The sequence below is a fragment of the Pipistrellus hanaki genome (assembly GCF_964339955.1).
Source record: "Pipistrellus hanaki genome assembly, chromosome: 13".
NCBI classification, from domain to species: Eukaryota; Metazoa; Chordata; class Mammalia; order Chiroptera; family Vespertilionidae; genus Pipistrellus; species Pipistrellus hanaki.
This window is the reverse complement of record NC_140515.1, coordinates 56,526,747-56,553,965: the sequence shown is the minus strand read 5'-3', so window position 1 is coordinate 56,553,965 and position 27,219 is coordinate 56,526,747. Positions and strand designations below refer to the sequence as shown.

General features: G+C 52.4%; 2 protein-coding genes across 2 annotated transcripts in view; one reads left to right on the top strand and one right to left on the bottom strand.

Annotated features, from left to right (window-relative positions):
• CNTN6 (contactin 6) overlaps positions 1-7,125 on the bottom strand; it is a 156,782-nt gene extending 149,657 nt beyond the window's left edge. Inside the window, exon 1 of the mRNA XM_084902268.1 lies at positions 6,879-7,125. The gene's annotated coding sequence lies outside the window, so the exon portion shown is untranslated. The remainder of the gene's footprint in view (positions 1-6,878) is intronic.
• A 10,615-nt stretch (positions 7,126-17,740) lies between these two features.
• On the top strand, positions 17,741-25,830 carry LOC311631475 (F-box/WD repeat-containing protein 12-like; the record flags this gene model as incomplete). Its single annotated transcript, XM_084901594.1, has 10 exons — positions 17,741-17,803; positions 18,238-18,275; positions 18,539-18,672; positions 19,636-19,751; positions 20,829-21,038; positions 22,711-22,869; positions 23,644-23,851; positions 24,937-25,115; positions 25,179-25,312; positions 25,731-25,830. 10 exons carry the CDS (start codon positions 17,741-17,743, stop codon positions 25,828-25,830), a joined length of 1,341 nt encoding a protein of 446 aa, XP_084757720.1.
• Between the last annotated feature and the right edge of the window lie 1,389 nt (positions 25,831-27,219).

Here is a 27,219-nt window from a genome sequence, read left to right as displayed (position 1 = left end):
GAAACAGCTCAACTCGGACCAGCAGGGTCTCCTGGAGGCAGAGCATGGACCTGCCATCCAAGATCTCAGACCAGAGAGAGGGAAGGCATAGGGAACCCCAGCGGGCACAGTAAGGAGGCAACTCATCCCTGAAAACTCAAAATAGGGCAACCCTCAGAACTCAGCTTTACCATCAGCCTGCGGAAAATTGTGAGGAGCTCAAGGGTAAAAGGGAAAGTGTTAAACCCAAACAGATCAGGAAGAGAATTTTAGAAGAAAGACCAGGAAGTAAAGGTATTTTCTGAAAAGAACAATAAGTGTATGAAATATAGATCAGAGGAAATCATACAGAATGCAACTCGAAAAAGGCAGATCTAAAAAATCTATGAAATCAGTCAAAGACAGAGAGTAAAGAAGACACAAATACTTAATGAAAATGCTGAAGAGGAAATGGAGATGGAAAGGAGGTGAGATTAAGGATATGGGAGCTGAGAACTCTCCAGAATGGAAGACAGACTTTGAAGCTTGCCTGAGAAATGGGATACGTTTCACACAGATGCGCACCTACAGACATGGCAGAGGACCCGAAGGAAGCAGTTCTTCACATCTGCCAGGATGAGAGACAAATAAGTCCGGGAAGATGTGATCACCAGACTATGAACAGCCTTCTCACGAGCAAAATTACATCCCGGCCGATCGCAGAACGGACTAAGCGGAAAATGCCGAGAGAAAAACAGCCCTCATCATGGAGGTCTGGAACCAGCGACAGGCTCTTTGGAATGAAAGCAAAAGAGTGATTTTCAGACAGACTTTAAGAGTTTGCTACAGTTTCTGGAATGATCTTTAAGTGCTCTTTAGTACACAAGACATAAGCCCAGGAGGCACACGTATGTAGCAAAAAAAAAAAAAGGGGGGGGTACATAATGGGCTCAGAAAAACAGGTTATCACCCCAACTAAAGGTGGGCAAAACCTGGGGGGCCAGTAAGAGGAAAGTGAGCATTGAATAGCAGAGACATAGACTTGGGGAACAGTCGTGTGGAGATCTGAACAAGTCATACTGTTCTGTTTGTGAAGAGGAGAGGTGTTGTTAGCTTTACACAAACATATAGGTATGCTTTAGTTTTCAATAGTTCCGTTCTCTAAAAGGAAAAAGGAGGGAATGCCATTTTAAATCCAGGAACAAGTGGAAAAAGTGAGTAAAGAAGGCCCAGTGCACCCCATGGGGGTGTGTTTCTGGGTGAGGAGGGAGCACGTCCGGAAGACGCTTGCTGTTCATTCCAGCGCCTCCCTTGGAGGTTCAGACTTTATCACTGACTCCGGGGGCACGCCTTCCCTTTTCCAACCATCCCCATTTTCCATTTAGAACACAGAGAGGAAATCGCCACAGGAAAGAGACACCAGGGGAGGCCCAAAGATGAACACACAAACTAACCCAAAACAGGGGGAATAACTGAGCTCCTCCAGAGGCAGAAGTGAGGCGGCCAAGGGAGCTTCAATATCTTCTTTCTTTGGTCTAACGCAGTAGTCGACGAACTCATTAGTCTGCAGAGCCAAATACCAACAGGACAATGATTGGCATTTCTTTGGAAAGCCACATTTTTTAAACTTGAACTTCTTCTAACGCCACTTCTTCAACATAGACTCGCCCAGGCTGTGGTATTTTGTCGAAGAGCCACACTCAAGGGGCCAAAGAGCAGCAGGTAGCTAGCAAGCTGCAGTTTGCTGACCACGGGTCTAACGAAGGGTGGTTCCTGTGTGCATTGTGTTTGTCATTGCGATGTTCCATGGACTTGAGCCCTTCTCCTGGGCAGGGGCGTCGCAGACACGCCATGTCTGTGTTTCAGCTGCAGGGACCCCATTCCGGCTCCTCCAGCTCCCCTCCCCATGTTCTCCCAGCTCCATTCTCATATCTAGTCATGACTCACGCCTCCAAATTTAATTATCGACTCCTGACACCCCACGTAATTAACTAGATGAAGATGATAATTTTCATTCTTTTCATTGTTTTCTATTAGTTTCCCCCAATTGATCCCAAGGCTCATAGACCAACCTTGTTCCAATTACAAGCAGTAGCACTAATATAAAAATGATTAAAGTGCTAATACGAAGAGTGCTTATTCATGTCAAGGCTTTCTTCCAAGGCACTTTCACCTATGAACCCATTCAGTCCTTCTGCTAATACCATGAAGTTAGTAGGATTAGGATCTCCACTGGGGATGGGGAAACTGAGGCAGGGGGAGGCTCAGTTACTGGCTTCGGGCAATGAGGCGAATCCATACTGGACCTAGAGTCGCTGCCTGACCTCCCGCTTCCTTCACACGCAGAGAACGGGACAGGGTCTCCCAGTATGATCCTCATTCCTTCTGTACTTCAGAGCATACATCATTACTCCTGTTCTTCTTTGAACAATCTCTGTATCTCAGCCATTTCACTCATTTATTTATTCAATTAGAAACCTATCATGATTCACTTTCCTACCCACCCTGCTGCCACGGGATATTTGAGCCTGCTAAAATTGATTTATGCTCCCAGGACCCAATCGCACTGCAAATTCCCCGAGGATTGATTGTAAGATAGTTAATTAAGCCACAGCCTTCATCCTTAAAGACTTCACGGAGACCAAAAGCAGGTCCAGGGGCTCTGCTTTCTCAGTACATCCTGCCATGCCTTCGCCATCACAAATATTTAACATCCGATTACCTGGTACACCCTCACCCTTAACTACCCCTGCCCTTGTCACTGTGAATGATGGGAACAATTTAACTTTCCAATGAAAGTTCCATGGAGGAGAGTTCTGCCAACGGAAATGTTTTTACCTCAGGCTCCTTAAGTGACGAGATGCTAGTTCCTCTCTTGTTCTGTAGAAACAACGAAGAGGAAGAAAAAGGGGGTGGCTGGGTAAAAAAATGAAGCAAAACCCTCATCTTCAACAAACAGTGGGAGTGGACACAACCCTAAACACACACTCTGAGGCTTATCTCCATTGCAGCCAAGAGCTCAAAAGCACACACGTGTGTTTGGGCAGAGAGGTCAGGGAGCACACGCATGTTCTTTCTCTTTCTCATCCTTGTCATCACAAAGTTAAATGAACCTTTGGAGGAGATAGCTGACCCCCAACCTGCCAGCTTCCACTCTCGGCCCCCCACACATGCACAGCCTCCTCCACTAACCACACACCGGTCACCTGGCACATGGTTCTACAGTTGGTTACAGTGATGAACCTACACAAATATGTCCCTGTCACCCCCAGTCCATAGTTTATATCAAGCTTCGCTCTTGGTGTTGTCCATTCCCTGGTTTCTGACAAATATGTACTGACATGTGCCTATCATGACAGTATCATACAGAATTGTTTCAATGCCCTCGGAAGGTACTGTGTTCTGCCTATCCATCCCTTAGGCTTACTTTGAAAGCAAGAGGGAAAAAAATGCAGTGGAAAGTGAAATCTGAAGGAGAATCAGCCACAGTGTGGGGAACGTGCTTATACACTTGCTCTGATGTAGATATAATATCTCAGAAACACCACCTCTCCCATGCGTACTTTTTAAAGGAAAAGCAATGCTGAAATAAAATATTGGGGGAAAGGGAACGAGATAATTAAAAAAGTAACACTACATTAGAAGCAATAATATTATAACACACATGGTTGGAAATCACTGTTAAGGAAATGGAGAAACAGCTTCAGGAAATCAACCAAAGTGGACAGGAAAGTATAACTTTAAAAGTAAATTTGAAAATATGATAGATGTGGAAGACAGACAAATGAGATCCAACATGCCCACAATTGGTGATCCTAAAAGAAAAGCAAAAAGCAATAGAACAACAATCTTCCCTCTTTGTAAAAAATTCAATTGTATAATGCAACAACACACTTTTGGAATAAAAGAATCCATGAGGTATACCATATTCAAGAAAAGTTGACAAAGACAGACTAATTCCAGGACATATTGCAGCCAAAATAAAACAAAGAATCACGTGGACATCCATCAGAGAAAAAGAAAGTTAGTAGTACACCCAAGGATGGAAACTGTAGGCATAACAAAACTCTGCTATGAGGTATCACTCAACAAGGCAAGGATCCCCATCATCGTTTACAAATACTAATTCCTGAAGGGAAAGATAAGTTTGACTTAAGAAAGATGACTTACCTTCCGTGCAAAGGGCAAAAGGAAGCATGTTCTTCATAAGCCCACAGAAAACACGCGTCTATGACTGTTTCTTTGGTGGTGGAGTACCACTTAGTAGAATTCAACAATCCCATACATAATTAAACATAAAAGACTCTAGAATGGCGAATGGAGCAGCGAACGCCTGCTGGTAAGGACTGAATTCTTTCAAACATTAAAAAGTCAAAACCAAGACTCTAGGAATTAAGCTAGGAGATACATACAATAAACCCGATCGTGGAAAACTGATAATAAACTTTAGGAGGTGCACGGAAGGATGACGACCACAGAGCACATGCGCTAACTTTTTAACCTTCAGCACCTTGTCAGAGAGTGTTTAATGTCTAAAAATGCATCCTGAATTGGACTTCCATTAATCTATAATAATAAAGGCATAATATGTGAATTAGACCCGGCATCCTTCTGGACGAAGCCAGGGCTGCAAGAGAAGTCTGGGTCCCAGGTGCCAGAAGGAAGGCCTACTCTTGCACGAATTTCGTGCACTGGGCCTCTAGTATTTTTACAAATGTTCTTGACTCTAGAGTTATTTTCTATAAGTAACATCTTTGGGAAGAAACAAAGACCTGGAATCTAGCAATTTCTTCCATGTTATGCCACATCGTGTGTGTTTTTCTTTCCCTGCTTAATCCAAACCCAGAATTAAACTCAATATGTTTTTGAAAAAGTAGGGTAAGCTTTCATTCTTTTAAAAGAATCTCTACCTACCTATCCATCATTGATCGTATTATCTAAGGATATCTTATTTATATATAAAAATAGAAAGATGTATGGGAGGAGACCGATTTTTACTAAAGATCCCTCTCCCTCAATCTCTTTCACATGAACACACACACACACACACACACACACACGCACACATACACACACACATACTTTTTCTTATGTGAATTTCGCCACAGGATGTCTGTAAAGAAAGCCTGTATTGGAGATGATTTTCCTCTTATGAACTTTTGTGTTCAGTCTGAGTTATTTTTAACAAGGACGCCTGATGCCGCCGCACCTCTAATTAATGTGATGTCAAAATAAATACATCAGTGAATAATGAAGGAAACCTTTTATAACTCTCCTCCTCCTGATGCAAGAATTTAAAAGGTACACGTTTACTTTTATCCCTTGGAGGAGTATTTCTATCTTTCCATGAAAGCCCCGAATATGCAAACAACTTCACATTCTTTTCACAGGATAATTGATTTTTTATTTTTATTTTTTTGGTCTAAGCTTAGAGCAAATATATAATAATTTTCTAAACGACAAAGTGGATTTGTTTCCATTAGGGAACGTGCCACGGAGAATGCTAACCCCAGCCTGGTCCTTCCCTACCCCACGCAGCGGTGTGTCCAGGAGGGGCATTGTGCTGAGAGGCGGGAAGGTAGGCATGTATGTAACCTCAGAGGGAGCCTTCTCTAAAAACGTGTGGGTTCCTACGTTTGACATCTTGGCTTCACAGACATCGTTTCTGCCATCACACATCGCTGGAGCCACACGGCGAAATGACTCCGTGTTTCTGTTTTGAGACACATCCTGTCGGCGTGGTTCGTGTGAAGGCTTGGTATGTGCATCCCTGCCAGTTTCCCCGCGTGCGGTGGGTGGGGTGACAGGTGCCGGGGGCTTAAATATCTTCTTTCTTATAGAATGAAATGCACGCAAATGGGTGAAACCCTTCACAACCACAATATATTAAAAAAAAAAAAAAGATGGTAAACCCATCAGATAAATGAAATGAAAATTGCTCTAAAGAAACAATGCCACACTCGACACATGGCTCGTCCTCTGAGGAAGAGCTTTGACGAGCATCGCCCGGGACTGTGGATAACATCATGGATCCCTCACCTTCCAATCGACCCTGTGCACTTCTCCTGCTCTCCCCACCTCCTTCTCTCACTAAAACTTCTCTGTTAGTCACTCTGTGAACCCTTCTCAGAGGACAGCGTCCGGTCGCGGACGGGGGAAACCTCGGGAGTTGTATCTCGGAGACACAAGAACTCGGGACCCCAGGGCCCCCCAAGCTCCACGAGGACCACCTCCCTGCCCACCACGGACATCCCAGCCCTGAGGTGGCTCAGCTGGGAGCTCTGGAGAGTTTGCTTCCGAGCCATCAACTTCTGAAACTTCCCATAAAGCATGACAGGTGCCTGGACACTGACCAGAAGCTGTCTCAGTGGAGGAGGGAGAGGCTGTCAGAAGAAAGGTGGGGGTGAGGAGGCGCCTGTGACCTCTGGTCCTGCTTTGCTGCCCGCAGCAAAACGCTCCCCCAAACACTTCTCCCACCTTCCCCTCCAACCCCCCCTCAGACGGGTCACTCCCCGCCCCTCCATCCTTCCTTGGAAATACATGTATGTAGGTAGCAATCCCATGTCCCCGGCCCTCTGGCAGGGCGAGAGGCGCCAGGAAGTACGGAGTCAGCAATGTCACCGGTCTGGCCCATCACTTCACTGCAGCACAGACAGCGAACCGCGGACAGATAGACCTGTTGTCTCTCTCCGGTTTGCAGCCAGCCTCTCCTCCCCGCCACCCCACCACCCCACCCCCAATACAGATTCCCTGCGTGTTCTCTCCCCGGGAACCCCAGCCTCCCAAGCACCACATCCCAGAAGCAGAGCCCCCCGCGGTGCCTTCCCCAGCCCCGCCTTTGCCCGATGCTGGCACACAGCGGGCGGGCGGGCTGCAGTGGGCAGCGGGTCTTTGCAGCAAACCGCACGCCGGGTACTCACAGGGGCTCCGGGGGAGGTCTGGGCACGGACGCTGCGGGCGATGTGGCGGAGATGTCTCTGCAGAAGCCTCTCTCCAGCCCGGGCGTGCAGAGCGGAGCATCCAGGCAGAAGGAGCCGCTGGACCGGCTGTCAGAGCGGCTGGGCGGCAGCGTCTCCCCGGGGACCGCCAGCCCGCGCCGCGAGGATGCCCGCCCGCCCTCCTCTGGTCCTCAGCAGACCGGTGCTCCCGCTGCTTCCTGCGGAGCCCAGACCCCCAGCTCCCCCTCCAGCTCCGAGGGAGGCTCCGCTCCCGCCAAGCCCCTCGCTCTGCGATCTGATCTGAGGAGATGCCTCCCAAAGCCAGCCGCCAGCTCAGCGCCGCGTCTGCAGGCTCAGCGCCCGCCAGCCTGGCAGCGCCTAGCGGCTGCCATCCCCGCGGCCAGAGGAAACCTCCTCCCTCTGACGGGGAGGCACTTCTGTCGGGTCATCAGAAAAATCTCCGCGGAAACTGGGTCAGGCTAACCCCGCGCAGGGCGGCAGGCGGGGAGTCATTCCTCTGGCTGCCCGGCCCTGCAGCTCAGGTGCAGGAGGAGGCGGAGCGGGGCGAGGGGCGCCCTGACTGCCCCATCCAGACCTGAGCTCCGGGCCGCCTGTGCTGGGAGGGGGAGGGGAGCATGCAGCCCAGGAGGGGGCGCTGCCCAGGCCTCTCATCACAGGTCCCCGCTGCCAATGGCAGGGAGTGTGGGAGGAGGAGCCCACCGCGCCCTGGAGGGGTGCCCGCCAGGTACCAGCCCCTCCCAGGCCTGGGGCTTGTGTGTGAGTGTGTGTGTGTGTGTGTGTGTGTGTGTGAGAGTGTGTATATGAGTGTGTGTGAGTGTGTGTGTGTCTGTATGTGTGTGTCTGTCTGTGTGTGTCTATGTGTGTGTCTATGTGAGTGTGTCTGTATGTGTGTGTCTGGTGTGTGTGTCTGTCTGTGTATGTCTATGTGTGTGTCTGAGTGTGTGAGTGTGTGTGTCTATGTGTGTGTGTGTCTGTGTGAATGTGTGTCTGTGTGTGTGTGAGTGTGTGTGTGTCTGTGTGTGAGTGTGTGTGTGTCTGTGTGTGTGTCTGTATGTGTGTCTGTGTGTGAGTGTGAGTGTGTGTGTCTGTGTGTGTGTGAGTGTGTGTGTGTCTGTGTGTGTGAGTGTCTGTGTGTATGTGAGTGTGCGTGTTTGAGTGTGTGTGTGTGTGTGTGTGTGTGTGAGTGTGCCAGCTCTGTCTGGCACAGGCGTTGTTTGTGGTAAATACTGCCCGACGTGAACCTTGCAGTCCGCTAAGGTTCAGTCAGTGAGTTGAAGAGGGGACTGCGGGTTGAATGGAAGCTGAGAAGGAGGAACAGCCCTGCAGGCACATGGACAGGGACAGGTCTGCACGGCTGGGCCTGGAGGGCAGGAGGCGGCTTAGACGTGACTTCATGTCACAGAAGAAAGAAAGGCGCCCAGCGTCTCGAAGCAGCCCGCCCTGGGGAGACCGAGCCCCGTGGAGCGTGCTGAGTGGGAAGGACCCGTGGGCTCCGCTCGCTGCTGTCTGAGGAGCCGGGTTCCCTCGGGTGTCTTCTGGGCCCTTCCGGTCGCCCCGCTTGCGTTCTTGTGCGGCTACACCTTCATGGGTCACGCACCTCGCTTCTCCGTCAGCTCCCACCACCACGCGGGGGCTTCACGTGGGGAGGAGTCCGTGCTGCTCACAGTCACCTCACCCGGGCTAAGACCCCCTCTGTACCCCCATCAGGAGGAGCCCACGGAGAGGGCACTCATCCACAGGAAGGCCTGGGCTGCCTGAGCCTCTGCGTCTTCAACTTGAAGGGCCCTCTCCCTCTTTTGAAGTCGATATAATTTATTCATAAAAATATCAACATGACGGATTTCCCTGCCGAGGAGGGAGCAACATGACCCAGCGCAGTGATCCCAGGCAAAGAGGAATTCCTTCGCCCTAAGGGCCCCTGTGTCCTCCTCCAGCAGCTGGCCAGGGCCCCCCATCCCCCCCCCTCCAGCAGCCCGCCAGGGTGCAGGACGGCTGATGGCTCTGTTCCTGGTTCCTGAGAAGGAGTAAGACTCCAGAGTGGATTTCAGAGGCTCCACCCACCGCACAAGGTCACAAACCTGCCTGTCACACACCTGCCCCTCTCACACCTGCTCCTCACACACCTGCCTCTCACACACCTGTCTCCCCACACCTATCCCCCCATACCTGCCCCTCTCCACACACATGGCCTTCCCTCTGGTGCAGCCCGTTCCTGCCTCAGGCAGAGCCTTCACTGAGCTCTGGTGACTGTGTCCCATCCCGTCCCTCCCTCAGTACAGCAGCCGGCCTGCCTTCTGCATCGTAACAGCAGAGAGACCTGCAGCTGCTTTGCCATCTCCAAAACCAGCATTGTTTCCCCCACCCCCACCCCCACCTCCCTTCCTCCAGCTCCTGCTCGGCCTCCCTGCCTCTCTGTACAGGAAGCACCGTGTCCACTCTACCTTGAATCCACTCTCATTGCTCTGTGTCCACACTTGTCCCATCTAAGTTTCTCTTCATGGTTAATATTAAACCCCCCTCCGAGAAGTCTAGTGCGCACTCTCTGTCCTCATTGGACTTGCTCTATCGGGAGCGTTTAACTCAGTTAATCATCCTCCTGTGGACACTGCCTCCCTTGGCTTTCTGATTTTCTTCCCATCTTACTGCCTTTTTCTCATTTTCTTAATCTTCAGTCACTGGGGTGCACAAAGGACCTAAAATAAGGTCTGTACCCTAAGACGTACAAAGAACTGCTGAGAGGAATAAGAAGGCCCGGATAAATGAAGCACAGCATGTTCGTGGGCCAGGAAACTCCGTATTTCTAAGAGGTCAATGATCTCCGCGTAGGTCAGTAGATTGAACATAATTCCAATCAGTGTCTCAGCAGGTTCCCTTATGGCATTTTTTTCAAGTGATGCTAGAATTTATATGGAAATAAAAAACAACCAAGAACAGTAAAATCAAAATGTAAAAAAAAGAATGGTTCTGGACAAGAAGGTGGTGGCAGTAAACACTGTACCCAAACCCTCCCACCACTACATCACACTTACAACCAAACTACAGCACCACCTCGCCCGGTACCACCTGAAGCCCAGCTGAACGAAGTCCTATAACCAAGGACTCCGAGAAGGAGCGCAGGGAAGGGCGGGGCCCATAAAGAGTTTCCCAGACGAGGAAAGCTAGACGAGTTCGTCACTGCCGAGAAGGACAAGAAGCTTGAAAGGGTCTTCAAGTGAAAGGGTCTTCTGCACGAAGCAGCAGAAACAAATGCATGATCCTGGCTCTGTCACTCCCTTCTCATGTGAACTTGGTAGGTTTACCTCTTTGTCCTTCTTTGCCTCACCTTCCTCCAAGATAAAATATCAATAATAACAGAACCTACCTTCATTGAATGAAGTTAAGGATGAAATTTTTTCTTTTTCTTTTTTTTAATATATTTTATTGATTTTTTACAGAGGAAGAGAGAAGGTTAGAGAGTTAGAAACATCGATGACAGAGAAGCATCAATCAGCTGCCTCTTGTACACCCCCTACTGGGGATGTGCCCTCAACCAAGGTATATGCCCTTGACCGGAATCGAACCCGGGACCTTTCAGTCCAAAGGCTGACGCTCTATCTACTGAGCCAAACCGGTTTCGGTAAGGATGAAAGATTTTCAATGAGATAAAGGGCTCAGGGGAAAAAAAAAAACCAAAAAACTGCTTGCCACAAAGTAAATATAAGTAAATATTGGTTATACTAGTAGTTGTAATTAAGTATATATGTGAATAATAAAATGGCAATGAATATGTATGTATCATCCATATCTTCATGGCAGCACTACTGACAATAGCCAATGGAAGCAACTGAAGTGTCCATCGATAGATGAATGGATAAAGAAGAAATGGTGCAGCGATGAATGGAATATGTCACAGCCATAAAAATGGGTGAAACCTAGAGGGCGCTGTGCTGAGTGAAATATGTCAGACAGAAAGAGACAAATGCCACAGGATGTCACTTACCTGTGGAATCTAAAAACAAGGTAAGTGAACAAGCAGAACAGAAACAGACTCATAGACACCTACAATATTTTGACGGCTGCCAGATTGCAGAGGGATTGGGGGCAAAGAGTAAAAAAGGTGAAGGAATTGAGAAGTACAAATTGGTTGTTACAGTCATGGAGATGGGAAATGCAACATCAGAAACACAGCCAATGATATGGCAATTCCTATGTATGGTGTCAGATGGATACTAGATTTATCAGGGCAATCACTTCATAAGTTATATAATGTCTAATCACTGGGTTGCACATCTGATGTGGATATAATATTTACATCAACCGTAATGGAAAATTTAAAACATTATTTTGAAAAATGGTAAAAAACAAAAACAAAACAAAGTTTGAGGAATGATGCTCTCATTTTATCACTTACTTCTAACCTAAAGCAATCATCAGGTTGGTATTAGCAAAAGAGATCAAGACAACATGTTGGAGCATCTAAAAGAAGATCGTGACACATATGTGGCCAATTTGTTTAGACGAAGGAATCAAGATAATTCAACAATAAAAGCATCATGTTTCAAGAAATGGCACTTGGACAAGTGAATCTTCACTTGGAATACATTGACTTTGACCCTTGCCTCATACCACACACAAAAATTTCATTTGGAATGGATCACGAATATAAAGCCAACACTTTAAAACTTATAGAAGAAAATATACGAGACCCGGAGGTAGGCAGAATTCTTTGAGGATATCCACACACATTTGAACAAACACAGAACAAAAGGAATGATAGAACTATGGAGCTCCGTCAACATGAAAAATGGTTGATCTTTGACATACATCACTAACAATGCTTTACAACTCAATAACAAAAAGACAAAAAACAAATACAAAAATTAACACAAGATATGAACAGGCATTTCACCAAAGATATTTGAAGGGATGGTCTGATACTAAATATTTGACCCAACTCTCCATGGTGCTTTGAGAAGAACGGAGAGTTAAATGGTGCCCATGAGAGGAGTGAAAAACACCTAGGCAGAAAGGGGCAGGGGTCAGGTAGAACATAACCAGCCAGTAACTTCGGATGGAAAATAACTAGCAGACAGGTTGGCCAAACCACAAAGGCCACACATCCAGGTACAGCAGGATGTCCTCGGAATTCTAAGAAAAGAGCCAGAGGGGTATGCAAACTGGAGAGAATAACAGGATAGAGGAGGGGAAGAGTTACTAAGCAAGTGTCCAGAATAGGAGCGAAGGAGGAAGGAGGTGGGGAGGGGACTTGAGAACCAAGAGAGACTATTGGTTCTAACATATATATCCCCAGACCTAGGAGCCCCATCGGCAACCCTTTTTGGGCCCTCTCCCTCTGGGGAGCTTTGTAAGCTGTGTGCTTGCTTGCAAATAGACCAGCTTCCAAGGCAGAATCTCACTTGGTCCATGATTTCAATCATTGACTTCAAAGGACACAATCCCGGCAACAAACAATCACTTCTGGGATGTTCTGTTCTGACTCACCGGGATGTCTAAGCCATTTTCCCCTCCCCTGTCTTTTTCATGCTGCAGGGTAGAGAGAGGGCCTGGAATATCACCCTGGGAAACCCCATATTTACATCCGCTCAGGAGAAGGCACAGGGACGGACCATGGCAACAACTGTCCGGGTCTTCTGGTCCAACACAAACACGTGTTTTCACTTTATACCACACCTGTAAGACGTTACAGATATGCCAACATGGACTTCCCTCTGGGAAAAAGGACCAGCGTTTGGCCTTGACAGGTGGTGCTTCTCCGAGGGAAACGGTCGCTGAAACACATCTTTCTACCTCCTGGGAAGGAGATGGGTATTTCAGGAAGCTATTGCTATCACTCTGTGCACGTACCCCGAGTCTGTTCACCCCAAAGCAGGTGTTCCATGTGGTGGCTTCCAGCGGGGAGGGGCAGGTCTGGAGTCTGTGACAGGATTTGTCTGCTGCAACCCTGGGACAGGGAAATTGATCCAAGGCGCGGCCGGCCACCTGCGGGTCCCCACACCGAATGTTAATGAGCACGGATGGCTCGGCAGGACGGCAGGATGCTGGCTATTTCAGGAGCATTGCCTACCGCCGGGCCCTGCGTCACTTTCCTAAATTATAGGGTAAATTGCTCGGGCTCCCGTGAAAGGAAATGCATTTCATTAATGCAGCTTCTCTTCTCTGCTGATCTTTTTAATCCTGAAGACGGAGAGACTTTTTTTTCATGCATAAGGATTACAACTGCATCCTATTCCCTAGACCAGGGGTCAGCAAACTGCTGCTTGCGAGCCACATGCGGCTCTTTGGCCCCCTGAGTGTGGCTCTTCCACAAAGAACCACGTGCGGGCACGCACAGACAGTGCGATGGAAACTTCGCGGCCCATGCGCAGAAGTCGGTTTTTGGCTCTCCAAAGGAATTTCAGTCGTCGTCCTGTTGACAGTTGGCTCTGTTGACTAATGAGTTTGCCGACCACTGCCCTAGACACAACAAAGAGGTTGCTGTACCAGCTCTAAAGTCTGGATCTTCATCCACAGTTGAGCTGCTCACACAGGCAATTCTGCTGTCCCCACTCCTGCCCCTCATTTAGAAAATGTACAAACCATCTCATTGGGTGTTCACGGAGGTTGGATAGAGAAAACATGAGTCACTAATGGCAGCTTCCATTACACAGAATCACCTGTCGTAGTGGGCAGAAAACGCTGACATAACGGGCAGAAATAACAGGTGCTTGCTTTTCTTTCTCAGGCGAGGTCTTGGGATTTCTTCTCCAAACACTAGGCGGTTGGGTTTATTAGCTACGATCCTTTTCCCTTTCTTCCCTGGACGGACCCAGTCCTGTTTTTTAAAAGACATTCCACTCAGATCTTCTTAGGATTTCCTGGCATAATTTGGACCCTTCCCAGCCACCATCATGCAAGCTTATTTTCACTTAACTTGGACTTATAGCAAGTCTTCCTTTCTCTTGGTTTTCACCTTCGCTTTCTTTCTGGCGCGTACCCACATATATTCTGTGAGAGATATTTATTATGACATTGGGTTTCTTTCCTGGCATGGGAGTTACAGTCAAAATAATTCTCCCACCAACTCTGAAAGCATTATCTCCGAGAAACTGGTTTTACTGATGAAATATCCGAGGCCAGCCAAAGTCTCAATGTTCATGCATTATTTTATTTTCTGCAACTTTTAGCACTTTCACTGGCGTTTTGAGATTTTATGATGGGTTGTGTAGGCATTTCAGTCTTAAAAATCCTCCTCACTTGTCAGTTTAGATTTTTTAAAAAGCTCTAAATGTGTATTTCTCCTATGCTGGGGAATGTTCTGTATTATTCCTGGGTAACTTCTTCCCCTCCCTTTACTCTGCCCTTTTTTGTTTTTTCTTCTTTCTTCTAAAAAACAAATATGTTCTTTTTCATCTCCATGTTATTCCACTCAATGTTTTTGTGTGAACATCTCATTGTATTTTTAATACTTTCAATTTTAATAATTTCTATTTTATATTGAGCTCAACATTTGATGCGACTGAGAAACCCACTTTCTCTCTGGAAGCATGAATCCTGTTTTCGTGAGTCTAAATACCAGGCTTAATTCCTAATTCTAGGAAAATACTGCTGTAGACTGAATTGTTCCTCCCAATTTATATGCCCCCTCCCCCTGCTGCCACACACACACACACACACACACACACACACACACACACACACTGTGAAGTATCCAGATGGGCAGTTAGGAGGTAAGTGCATGATTCTAAAGTTCTGAGGATCTAAAGGTGGGCCTCCCTCTAAATGGACTGTGAGAGCCCAGCCGGTGTTGCTCAGTGGTTGAACATCCACCTATGAACCAGGAGGTCAAAGTTAGATTCCTAATCAGGGCATATGCCTGGGTTGTGGACTTGATCTCCAGTAGGTTGCATGCAGAAGGCAGCCAATCCTTGATACTCTCTCTTCATTGATGTTTCTCTCTTTCTCTCTCTCTCTCTCTCTCTCTCTCTCTCTCTCTCTCTCTCTCTCTCTCTCTCTCTCTCTCTCTTTCCTTTCCTCCCTGAAATAAAATATCTAACCTTATATATTTGTGTGTGTGTGTATATATATTTGTGTGTGTGTATATATATATATATATATATGTGTGTGTGTGTGTGTGTGTGGTCTCAAGTTATCAACACTAGTTTATGAAGAGCAACAAGTGGGGTTCACCAGCCCCAGGATCTGTGACTTTACTTCCCTTGAAGTCAGTTCTGACGTGAGCTTTAGTATAAAATGTGTTACTCAACATTCTGTACCATTATTTTTTCTCATTCCATTAAAATGTTTTTCAATCAAGTCTAAAAATAGCAGAAATAGAGACATAGCTATAAATGTCTAGGTCACTATACAGTAAAAGCAAAATACATTTCAAATATCTCACATAGCTAATGCCTGACTTGCTTCTCCAGAAGAAATAATACTAAAAGCTTCCATACGGCCTGATCGCTCAATTCCGCCAATACTGTTCTGATCATCTGAGATGGGTTAGGTGAGCGGAGTCATTGGCGGACATTTAACATCAATTAAACCAGTTGAAAGGGAAAATACAAATGACTTCAAGGTGGCTTATCCAACGAGTAGTTCCCAGTGTTGGAATTCATTACACAATTATCCCATGTTTACTTTAACAGTCATAAGGCTACTAATTAATGATAAAACTGAAGTGCTCAAGTCAATCTCTTACCCAATAAAATTTAAAGAAACCAAACCTAAAATCACGTTAAAATAATTTGCAGAAAGTAAACAAAATGATTATAAAAACGGGATTTCGGGGGAAACGCCCTAAGAGCTACCATGTTGGAGCCTGAGTCAGAAAGGAACGTGGGCATCCACAAACTCCAAGGAGCCGGAGGGCGCATTCGCCACCCCTCCCCCCCCCCCCCCCCTCGGATGTAGTGTAACCCAATCTTCTGTTTCCCAAACTAAGCCTGGCCTGTGAGTCAGAGAGACAGACCCCTTCCATCAGAGAAATCACAGCCCATCGTGGGGGAGAGACGGAGAACAGACACAGACACTTGGGCTTAATTCACTTCCAGCCTCATCGCGGGGCTCTGCGGGACAGAGAGCAAACCCAGGAGCTGAGGAGCAGAACCCTCCGGGCTGTGTTACTTTAGAGACAGCACTGGGTGAGCGGGGAGGGGAGGACTGGGGGAAGGGACGGGGCTCCAGGGGAAGAGGAGGGTCACCAGCAAGGAGAAATCTGGGCAACATGAAGCAAGAGGGTGAACGCAGGTGACATTGGAGCCTCCTGGGACGCAGAGCCAATGCTTGCGGAGGGACCAGAAAGACTCCTGTGTAAACACAGGCCTGAGACGCCTAAGCTAAGGTGACCAGGCGTCCCGCTTTGGGCGGGACCGTCCCGATTTTTAACAATTTGTCCCGAGTCCCGATTCGGGACTTTTTAAAAAATGCCTTGGGTCGAGGGACAAATTGTTAAAAATCGGGACTGTCCCGCCAAAAGCGGGACGTCTGGTCACCTTACTTTAACCATCCAAGTACAGATGTTCAGAAGAGAACAGGTTTGCCTGGGGGCCTTGGCTCAGTGGTTGAGAGTTGACCTAGGAACCAGGAGGTCAGGGTTCAGTTCCTTGCGGGGCACACGCCTGGGTTGTGGACTCGATCCCCAATTGGGGGGGTGGGGGGGTGGCGCGTGCAGGAGGCAGCCGACCCATGATTCCCTCTCATCATGGACGTTCCTCTCTCTCCCTTCCTCTCTGAAACGAATAAAAAAATGTATTTTGTAAAAAGCGACACCTCTCTTTAAAAAAACAAATGAATGAAATAAAGATTTGAGGAAAACGTGGTGTGGTGGCAGCTGTGCCTGGGAACGCAGGTCCATTGAGAACAGCGGGCAGCGGGCCGCCCCGGAGGCAGAGCCGCCCTCGGCAGGTGGCGGGGAGGCTGGGCGGGCACCTGCAGCCTGTTCCCTCCGCTCCGGCCGAGCGGCCGGGCAGGTGGGCACCCTCCCGGGCAGGCGCAGCGGTGGCCAGGCCTGCTGTTAAATTCAGGGCGGCCCGCAGACAGGGAGGGAGCCTGGTCACGGGCTCAGCCACAAAATGGAGGGGGAGATGGAGGGGGAGACGGAGGAGGAGGTAGAGGGGGAGGTAGAGGGGGAAACGGAGGGGGAGACGAAGGGAAAGATGGAGGGGGAGAAGGAGGGAGAGACGGAGGGAAAGACGGAGGGGGAGGTGGAGGGGGAGATGCAGGGGGAGAAGGAGGGGGAGTCAGAGGGAAAGACGGAGGGGGAGGTAGAGGGGGAGACAGAGGGGGAGGTAGAGGGGGAGACAGAGGGGGAGACGGAGGGGGAGACGGAGGGGGAGACAGAGGGGGAGACGGAGGGGGAGACAGAGGGGGAGACAGAGGGGGAGACGGAGGGGGAGACGGAGGGGGAGACGGAGGGGGAGACAGAGGGGGAGACGGAGGGGGAGACGGAGGGGGAGGTAGAGGGGGAAACGGAGGGGGAGACGGAGGGGGAGGTAGAGGGGGAAACGGAGGGGGAGACGAAGGGAAAGATGGAGGGGGAGAAGGAGGGAGAGACGGAGGGAAAGACGGAGGGGGAGAAGGAGGGGGAGACAGAGGGGGAGACGGAGGGGGAGGTAGAGGGGGAGGTAGAGGGGGAAACGGAGGGGGAGACGAAGGGGAAGATGGAGGGGGAGAAGGAGGGAGAGACGGAGGGAAAGACGGAGGGGGAGAAGGAGGGGGAGATGCAGGGGGAGAAGGAGGGGGAGACGGAGGGAAAGACGGAGGGGGAGGTAGAGGGGGAGTCAGAGGGGGAGACGGAGGGGGAGGTAGAGGTAGAGGTGCAGGTGCTGCTGCCTGAGGTGCCGATGCTGCACATCTTCTCCTTCCTGGACGCCGCCAGCTTGCTGCAGGCGGGCCAGGTGAGCAAGGTGAGCGCCTCACCCCCCCATCCCCCTCCCCCCCCCCGCTCTGTCCGCCTTCTTGGTGCACTGGACCCTCCCCTTGCTCTGGGGCCTAGGATCCTGGCGCCCCAGCATCTCCCCCAGGCGGCCTTTCTCTGCCCCTTAACGTGACTGCGCTCAGGCCAGGCATGCCCCCCGGGCCCGTGGGAGCTGGTGGTCTCCTGGCCACTTTGGTGCCGCTTAGCAGACAGCAGGGGCACGTGGCTGTCAGGCCAGCAGCCCCCCGAGTCTCCCAGGAGGGCCTGTCCGGCAGCGGCACCGCTGCTGTCACCACATCCGCGGGCCCTGCTGGGGCGGCTGGGAGAGCCCATGGCTCTCAGAGGGCCGTGCTCCCAGAACAAGAAGGAGAAGGAAGGTCCGTCCGGGTACCAGTTTCCTGCTTTTCCCTTTCTCTCCCCAAGTACTGGAACAGGATGGCCGATGAGGAGCCCCTGTGGAGGTATGGCCAGGGGAGGAGGAGGGGGAGGGCAGGGGAGGGCAGAGGAGGGAGGAGGGCAGGCAGGGGAGGAGGGCAGGCAGAGGAGGGGGGCAGGTAGGGGAGGAAGGGGGCGGGGGAGGGGAGGCAGCAGGTGTCCCTGAGGTTTAGCAAGGCCTGGGGGTGGCTGGGCGGTGGGGGCTGAGGGGCACAGCGGGCAGAGGTGGTGCGGGGGCCCGGGGCGGCCCCTGACGGCTGTGCCTCCCCAGGAGCCTGTGTCGGAGCAGGTGGCCCGGCTCCTGGGAGGCCCCGCAGGAGTGCACGTGGAAGCGGCTCTTCCTCACCCAGGGCCGGCGGGAGCTCCGGATGCTGCGGGCCCGGCCCCAGGACTTCTCCTACCGGGAGGCCCCGGGCGGCTTCGGTACGGGACGGGCAACGCGTTCGCTGTGGAGGAAACGCACTGGTTTGGGTGTTTTGTGTGCATGAGTGTCTGTGCACGTGTATGTGTGTGCATGCACAGCGCATGTGTATGTGCTTTGTGTGTGTGTGTGTGTGTGTGTGTGTGTGTGTGTGCTCACTCAGCGAAGAGAAAGGGAAGGAAGACATAATGGGACTGAGCTGCTGTGATGACAAGTACTGGCTCCTGCCCAACCGCATCCCGTCACCTGTCCCCTGTACCCTATCCCCTGTCTCATCCCCTGTCCTGTCCCCAGTCCCCTGTCCCCAGTCCCCTGTTCCCTGTCCCCATCCCCTGTCCCCGCCCCTGTCCTGTCACCTGTCCTGTCCCATCACCTGCCCCTTGTCCCATCCCCTTCCCCGCCCCCCAGCCCTCGTGCCCTGTCCCAGCCCCGGTGCTGCCTGGAGAAGCCAGCGTGATCTTCGCACAACATAACGCCGGCCCATGACTCCTTTTCCCCAAAGGCTTCCCGTCCCTCCTAGAACACACGTCTTAAAGGAAAAGAAACATTTACTTAGTATTTATTTTTACTGATTTCAGAGAGGAAGGGAGAGATAGAAACATCAGTGATGAGAATCATGGATCAGCTGCCTCCTGCACGCCCCCTACTGGGGACGGAGCCTGCAACCTGGAGCCTGTGCCTTAACTGGGACCCTTCCGTCCGCAGACCGATGCGCTATCCACTGAGCACACCGGCTAGGACCTGGTGGAATTATTTTCAATCCCCATTTTATATCTCTGGAAACTGCGGTTAAGGAGGAAAAACAAATCGGTCCCCCTCCCCCCAGGGGCCCGGTTTGGGTGACTCTGGAGCTGTCTCCTTCCTGCCTCCATGAAGTCTGCAGGAGCCCCAGAGCTCTCCTTTCTCATGAGAAAGGCTCGCGCCTCGAGCTCCTGAGGGCCAGCACGGCATGTGTTGCCTTCCAGGAGTCCAGGGGCCTTTAGCTTATCTCTCAGGAAGTGACCCCTCCCTGACTGAACAGAGGTCCATCCTGTGCTCGGGGTCCTCCAGGTGCACGCTCTTCGCCTGGGATGTGCAGGAGGTGAGTCTGGCCGTGAGCACACAGGTCGCACCCTGTGGCCACCCCGTCCCACCGGCCAGTCCGTGCGGGGAGGGAGGGGCCTCTCGATTGGCAACAGAAATAGCTTCTCATCAGGTCTTTCGTAGGCAGCTTGCAACCCTTTGCTTAGACTAGAGCAGGTGGAGAATGAGAATTCGCTTTTTAAAATTACCATCCTCCCCTGAGGATGTTTCCCGTTGATTTTTTTTTTTTTTTTTTTTTTTAAATATATATATTTTATTGATTTTTTACAGAGAGGAAGGGAGAGAGATAGAGAGCTAGAAACGTCGATGAGAGAGAAACATCGACCAGCTGCCTCCTGCACACCCCCTACCGGGGATGTGCCCGCAACCAACGTACATGCCCCTGACCGGAATCGAACCTGGGACCTTTCAGTCCGCAGACTGATGCTCTACCACTGAGCCAAACCGGTTTCGGCTCCCGTTGATTTTTTTAAAAATATTTTTTATTGAGTTTTTACAGAGAGGAAGAGAGAGGGATAGAAAGCTAGAAACATCGACCAGCTGCCTCTTGCACACTCCCTACTGGGGATGTGCTGGCAACCAAGGTACATGCCCTTGACCAGAACCAAATCTGGGACCCTTCAGTCCATAGGCCAATGGTCTATCCACTGAGCCAATCTGGCTTCGGCTCCCATTGATTTTTTTTTATTTTATTGATTTATTCTTTTAGAAAGAGTGGAAGGGAGCGAACGGAAGTGGGAGAGAGAGGAACATCCATGAGAGAGAGACATGGATGGATTGCCTTCTGCATAAGCCCTAGACCAGGGCCCGGGGCTGGGAAGGAGCCTGCACCGAGGTGTGTGCACTTGACATGACCCAGCCCAGGACCCTTCAGTCCGCAGGCCGACGCTCTACCCGCTGAGCCACCCCGGGTGGGGCTTCCTAACTCCTCCTCATGTGCAGGGCCCCTCACGTGGCTGCGATGCAGCAGACCTTCCTCAGCTCTATCCTGCAAAGGGGACACTTGGTCTGGAGGAAGCTTCCGAGTCGGCGAGGCAGGACCGAGCGTCCCCTGACCCCGCCGCCCTCCTCCCAGGGCTCCTTGATCTGGTCCAGCCCCGCCCAGTGGTCCACTGTCAAGTTCCTGGTCACCCTGCCCAAGAGGTCGCTGGCCGTCACCGTGGACGAGCAGAATACCGTCAAGGTGTGGAACTGCCGGGACGCCCGGCTCCTGGCCAGGCGCAGCCTGCCCCGGCGCTGCTGCTCCCTGGAGCTCCTCCTCGCTAACCACTTCCCCATCGTCATGGTGAGCGCGCCCCGTGTCCGGAGGCCCTGGCGCCCGCTGCCTGGGCAGGGGCTGGGCCCTGGGACAGCCACCTCCCAACCCCCGGGCTGTCTTCTTTTTATTTACTTATTATTTATTATTATTTTTTAACATATTTTATTGATTTTGTACAGAGAGGAAGGGAGAGAGATAGAGAGTTAGAAACATCGATGAGAGAGAGTCATCAATCAGCTGCCTCCTGCACACACCCTACTGGGGATGTGCCTGCAACCAAGGTACATGCCCTTGACCGGAATCGAACCCGGGACCTTTCAGTCCGCAGGCCGACGCTCTATCCACTGAGCCACGCTGGTTTGAGCCTGTCTTCTCTTTTATTTATTTTTATAATAAATGGTGCACTGGACCCTCCCCAGCGTCGTCCGGAAGGTCACCCGGAAGGACATCCGGAAGGTGTTGGGCCGCCCGGTCTAATTAGCATATAATGCGTTTATTGTTATTACCATAGGGAGTGTTTGCAAATGTGTCTCCCACGCAGCTGGCTCTCTCGTTCTGTGGATGGTTCCTCTTGCTGACACCTTTATTTCAATGTCATCCCATCTGTTATTTTCTCCTTAGTCTCCATTGCCCTAGGACAGTGGTCGGCAAACCGCGGCTCCGAAGCCACATGCCGCTCTTTGGTAAATACCTCGTGCAGTGCTATTGGCCCATGCATTGAGGTCCTCCTGGTTCATAGGTTGATGCTCAGCCACTGAGCCACGTTGGTCAGGCATTTTCTTGTAAATCCTCACCTGAGGGTATTTTCCCATTGACATTTTTTCTTTTTAGAGCGAGTGGAAGGGAAAGGGAAACATGGAAGTGAGAGAGACACATCAATGGGTTGCCTCCTGCACACACTCCAACCAGGCCTGGGAACCTGCAACCGAGGTACATGCCCTTGACTGGAGTTGAACCCAGGACCTTTCAGGCCTTGGGCCGAAGCTCTATCCACTGAGCCACACCTGCCCGGGCTCCCCCTGTCCTCCTGAGGCATCGCTGTTCTCGCCTCCTCTGGAGCCGCAGCCCCAGTGCGTGCCGGCCGCCTCTCAGGCACCTTTCCTCAGCCATTCCTCTGAACACGGAGCTGTCCGGGATTCCTTCACCTCTCCTTTCTTCTTCCGTGTGTCTGATCGCAGAGGACATGAGCTGGGCCAGACGCCCTGTAGGGAGAGGCGAGGATTGGGGCGGGGGGGGGGGGAGGGTGGGTATTGGGAAAAGAGCAGAGGGTCGCTGTGCGAGGCAGTCACTAGCCTGGTGCTCAGGACATCGGAGCCCTTGGGATCGTCCCTGTGACCCCGCGGGGCAGGCTGGTCAGAGGAGTTCGTCTCCACTCTGTGATTGAAGAAATGCTGGCACCGCCCTGGCTGATGTTGCTCAGTGGATAGAGCATCGGCTTGTAGACGGATTCCATTCTGGCCAGGGCACGTGCCCAGTTGTGGGCTCGATCCCCAGTGTGGGGCCTGCAGGAGCCAGCCGATCTATGGTTCTCTCTCCTCATGGATGTTTCACTCTCGCTCTCTCTCCCTTTCCCTTCCTCTCTAGAATCAATAAAAATATATTTTAAAAAAAGACATGGTGTCCCCGCCCTCGCCGCCAGGCTGCCCCTGGGCTCTAGGGTTTCTGCCCATGATGAGGGGAAGGCGTGCCCTGCTTGCAGGTGGGCGATTCCGGAGGCGACATCTATGTACTGACGGTGCCCCAGCTGGACATCCTGTCCCTCGTCCCTGCGTTCAACTACAGCGTGAACCACCTGTACTGCTCGCCCAACAGGAAGTGGGTCTTCGCCGGAGGGTCCCACCCCCACATGATGCCTAAGGTAGGGCCGCCCTGTGCTTGGGCTCGGCCTGGGGAGGGTCAGGGCAAGGGGGGGGGGGAGGCAGGAAGGACACTGACCCGGAGCTCAGCAAGTCCGTCCAAGAGGAGGAGGAGGGGAGCGCGACCAGGAAGGAGGAGGGCCTGGGTCTGGACGGTTGGCTCAGTGGATAGAGCCCTGGCATGTGCCCTTGACCAGAATCAAACCCGGAACCGTTGGCCCACGGGCCGCTGCTCTCTCCACTGAACCACAGCAACCATCCAGCAGGCCCTAGTGCAGGGGCTGGGCATGGGGAGCAGGGAGCTCAGGGAGGTGTGGCGGGCGGATCTGCCCTTGGCAGGTCTTCGAGGAGGGAGCACCTCCCGCCACCTGAGGGGGGTCCAGTGCAGCCACACGGCTTTGAAAGCCACGGGCAGTCGTCCGGAGGGGGCGCTGGGGACCCTGTGTGTGACCTTGGACCTGAGGGCAGGACAGGAAGACAGTGAGTGACTGAGGACTACAAAAGGCCTCCTGCGACTCAGTGGAGAGGAAGGGAGAGGGAGAAACACCATGAGGGAGAGAGTCCTGGGTCAGCTGACCCCACTGGGGATGGAGCCTGCAGCATCGGCATGTGCCCTGACTGAGTCGAACCCGGGACCCTTCAGTCGAGGGCCGATGCTCTAGCCCCCGGGCCCCTACAGCTGGGCGCACGGGGGAAGGTGTGGAGGGGGGTTTCCTGGCCTCGCGTCTGCATGGAGACGGAGACACGGCAGCCCCTGCCCCCTGCTCTCCCCACAGGTGTTCGCCGCCCAGTGCCTGCTCAGGCCCTCGGACACAGCCCGGCTGTGGGTCTCCCTCCCGTTCGCGTTTTGCAGCGAAGCCTCCTGGGCCCTGAAGTGCGCCAACCGCGTGACGGTGATGTTCCGGAGAGCCTTGTTCCGAAGGACCGGGTTCGGCACCTTTGACCTGTCCACCAGGAGCCCTGCGGGCAGAACCGTGGTGACAGGTGGGCCAGGAAGGCACGGACTTCCTACGGGAGGGGCTTGCTCTGACTGGTTGGATTTTATTTTTAAAACTAGAGGGCCCGGTGCATGAAATTTGTGCACGGGGATGAGGGATGTCCCTCAGCCCAGGCTGCACCCTCTCCAATCTGAGACATCCCTCTCATCATCGAGGACTGTTGGCTCCCAACCGCTCACCTCACTGCCTGCCTGATTCCCCCTAACCACTTTTGCCTGCCAGCTTGATCACCCCCTAACCACTTCCCTGCCAGCATTAATGATGCTCCCCTGCCAGCCCAATTGCCCCTACCTGACCTCCCCTGCCAGCCTGGCCGCCCCTAACTGTCCACCCCTGCAGACCTGGTTGTCCCCAACTAACCTCTCCTGCTGGCCCAGTAACCCCTAACTGTCCTCGCTTGCCAGCCTGGTTGCCCCCAACTGCCCTCCCATGCAAGCCTGGTCCCCTCCCAACTGCCCTCTCCTGCAGGCCTTGCCCCCCCGCCCCCCAGCAGGCCTGGTTCCCGCCAACTGTCCTCCCCTGCAGGCCTGATCTCCCCCAACTGCCCTCCCTGCTGACCTGATCACCCACAACTGCCTGCCCCTGCAGGCCTGGTCCCCTCCCAACTGCCCTTCCCTGCTGACCTGATCACCCACCACTGCCCTCCCCTGCAGGCCATCTTGTGGTGGCCATCTTGTGTCCACATGGGGGCACCCATTTTGGACCACATGGTGTGGCCATCGTGTGTTGGAGTGATGGTCAATTTGCATATTACTCCTTTATTAGATAGTATATATTTCTATTGATTTTGGAGACAAAGGGAGAGGGAGAGAAACATCAATGATGAGAGGGAACCATGGATCGGCTGCTTCCTGTAGGCCCCACACTGGGGATCAAGCCCACAACCCAGGCAAATGCCCTTGACCAGAATCGAACCCTGACCTCCTGGTCCCTAGGTCGCCGCTCAGCCCCTGAGCCTGGCGGGCGGGCGGGCGGGCGGGAGTCTGTCTTTGTTCAGGGTGAGGACATGGTTCGGACCACAGGACCCAGCGTCTGCCTGGTTGCCAGTGCCTGTGTTTCCCCCGAAAACAGCCCAGCAGGTTGCGAGCTTCATGCTGCCGGACGGGATGGAGAGCCCGTTTCGGATGGGGTCCTGGGACGGGACCAGGATCGTCTTCGAGAGCGGGGCACACCTGTTTGTCTTCTCCATCCACGGCCACATGCTGCAGCGGTTCGACCACCACCAGGACGTCATCTGCCACCTGTGGATGGTGCGTGCGGCCCCCTCCTGCCCGCAGGCTCCAGGGGCGCCGCTCACCCGCTGTCCTCCGCAGGACTCCATCCACGTCCTCACCACCTCCCTGGACAACTACCTGCACCTGTACATGTGGGAGGAGGAGGGCCAGAGCCCGCGCCTCCGGAGCTGCTGCCACCTGGAGCAGCGGCGGGCTGACCCGGCACCCAGCTGGTGAGCCCCCTCGGTGCCCACGCTTCCTCTCGGTTTCAGATATCTAGTGAAGCAAAGGGATCCTAGGGTCTAAACAGAAAAAGATCCTTTGCCGCAGCCAGTTTGGCTCAGTGGATAGACCATCCATCAGCCTGCGGACTAAAAGGTCCCGGGTTCGATTCCAGTCAAGAGCTCATGCCCAGGTTCCATCCCCAATGGGGGATGTGCTGGAGGCAGCCGATCAATGATTCTCTCTCATCATTGGTCTCTCTCTCTCTCTCTCTCTCTCTCTCTCTCTCTCTCTCTCTCTCTCTCTCTCTTCCTCTCTCCCTCTCTCCCTCTCTCTCTCTTCCTCTCTCCCTCTCTCCCTCTCTCCCTCTCTCTCTCTCTCCCTCTCTCCCTCGCCTTCTCCCTCTCCCTCTCCCTCCTTCCTTTGCAGCTACTCCTCCATGGCACTCTGTGACAGCACCAGCGTGGTGTGCCTGGTGACCAAGAGCCGCGAGACCAGCATCCTGGTGATGTATTCTCTGCCGACATGACCCGGTGACGAGTGCGGTTCACCGGGCATCGACTTCCTCCTTCGCTGCAGTAAAGAGAGTTATGTTTGCAAACCCAGACGATTATTTCGGTGATATTCGAGAAATCGGCAGTGATGGGTCCGTCACGCATCAGACACCGGGCCAGGCAGACAGGTCACAGGCTCGGAAGACAGAGGGCGACAAACGGCCCCTCCGCCCGCACATCGGGGAGACTGGGAACACTGAGGGAGCAGGACGAGGACGGTCACACACAGACACGGCTCCGGACCATTCCACGGGCACCTGCTCGGGAAAAGGGGGGTGAGGTGGAGGCTGGTTCAGAGGGAAGGCACCTGCGTCTGCTTCTCAGTGTTCTAGCCTGTGAGCAACCGAGGCACGTCCTGGGAACCTTAAGCCACAGGAGGTGCCTTGGGAAAGTAGAAATATATATATAATTATTGATGTCAGAGTGGAAGGGAGAGGCAGAGATAGAAACATTCATGATGAGAGAGATCACTGGTGGGCTGCCTCCTACACGCCTCCCTACTGGGGCTTGAGCCCACAAACTGAGCATGTGCCCTTGACTGGAACCGAACCCGGGACCCTTCAGTCCCCAGGCCGACACTCTATGCACTGAGCCACACTAGCCAGGGTGAAAAATACAGAGGTTGATATTGACACGTAGCTAGAAGAGCCTCAGAATACACTCGGGAATAAAAAACGCTCCAAAGGACCAAGAAATAAAGAATACATCAAAGACTCAGGCGCAGGAATGTCCCCAAGGGAATGGGTCTGAGAAAGAGCTACCCCCCCCACCCCACCCCCCATCCTGGGAGCGAGCAACTCCCAGCAAATCAAGCCTAGAACCCGGGGTCCACTCCCCTGACTTTGGGGGCAGGGAGGGTGGAGGAAAAATGGGCTGAGGGGTTGGAGATGGTGCCCTCGTGGAAATGTCTCTCCACGGAGTCTCCCAAGGGCGTGTGGGTGTCTGAGGTGGGGGCCTCCCGCCCCTCTCTGTGGGAAGCGGTGCCCAGGAGTGAGGGAAGGAAAGCCCGGGAGGGGAGAGAGGTGGGACAGGTCCGGGGGTGGAGAGGGCGCGAGGGAGGCCTGGAGGCCCAGCTGGCTGACTCAGACCCGAAGGGAGTCCATGGCTGGAGGTGGCAATGGGGAGAGGATGGGAAGATGAGGCAGAAAGTCAGGAAGTGTCATTTGCAGGATGTAACTCACACTTCACACATATGAAGGGCAATGGCGAGATGAATTGTTCTTCAGCAAAGGAGCAAAAGACCCATATTTCTTAGACCTATGTGTGTTTTGTTTGTTTTTAAATATATTTCTTCATTGATTTCAGAGAGGAAAGGAGGAGAGAGAGAAACATCAATGACGAGAATCATTGATCAGTTGCCTCCC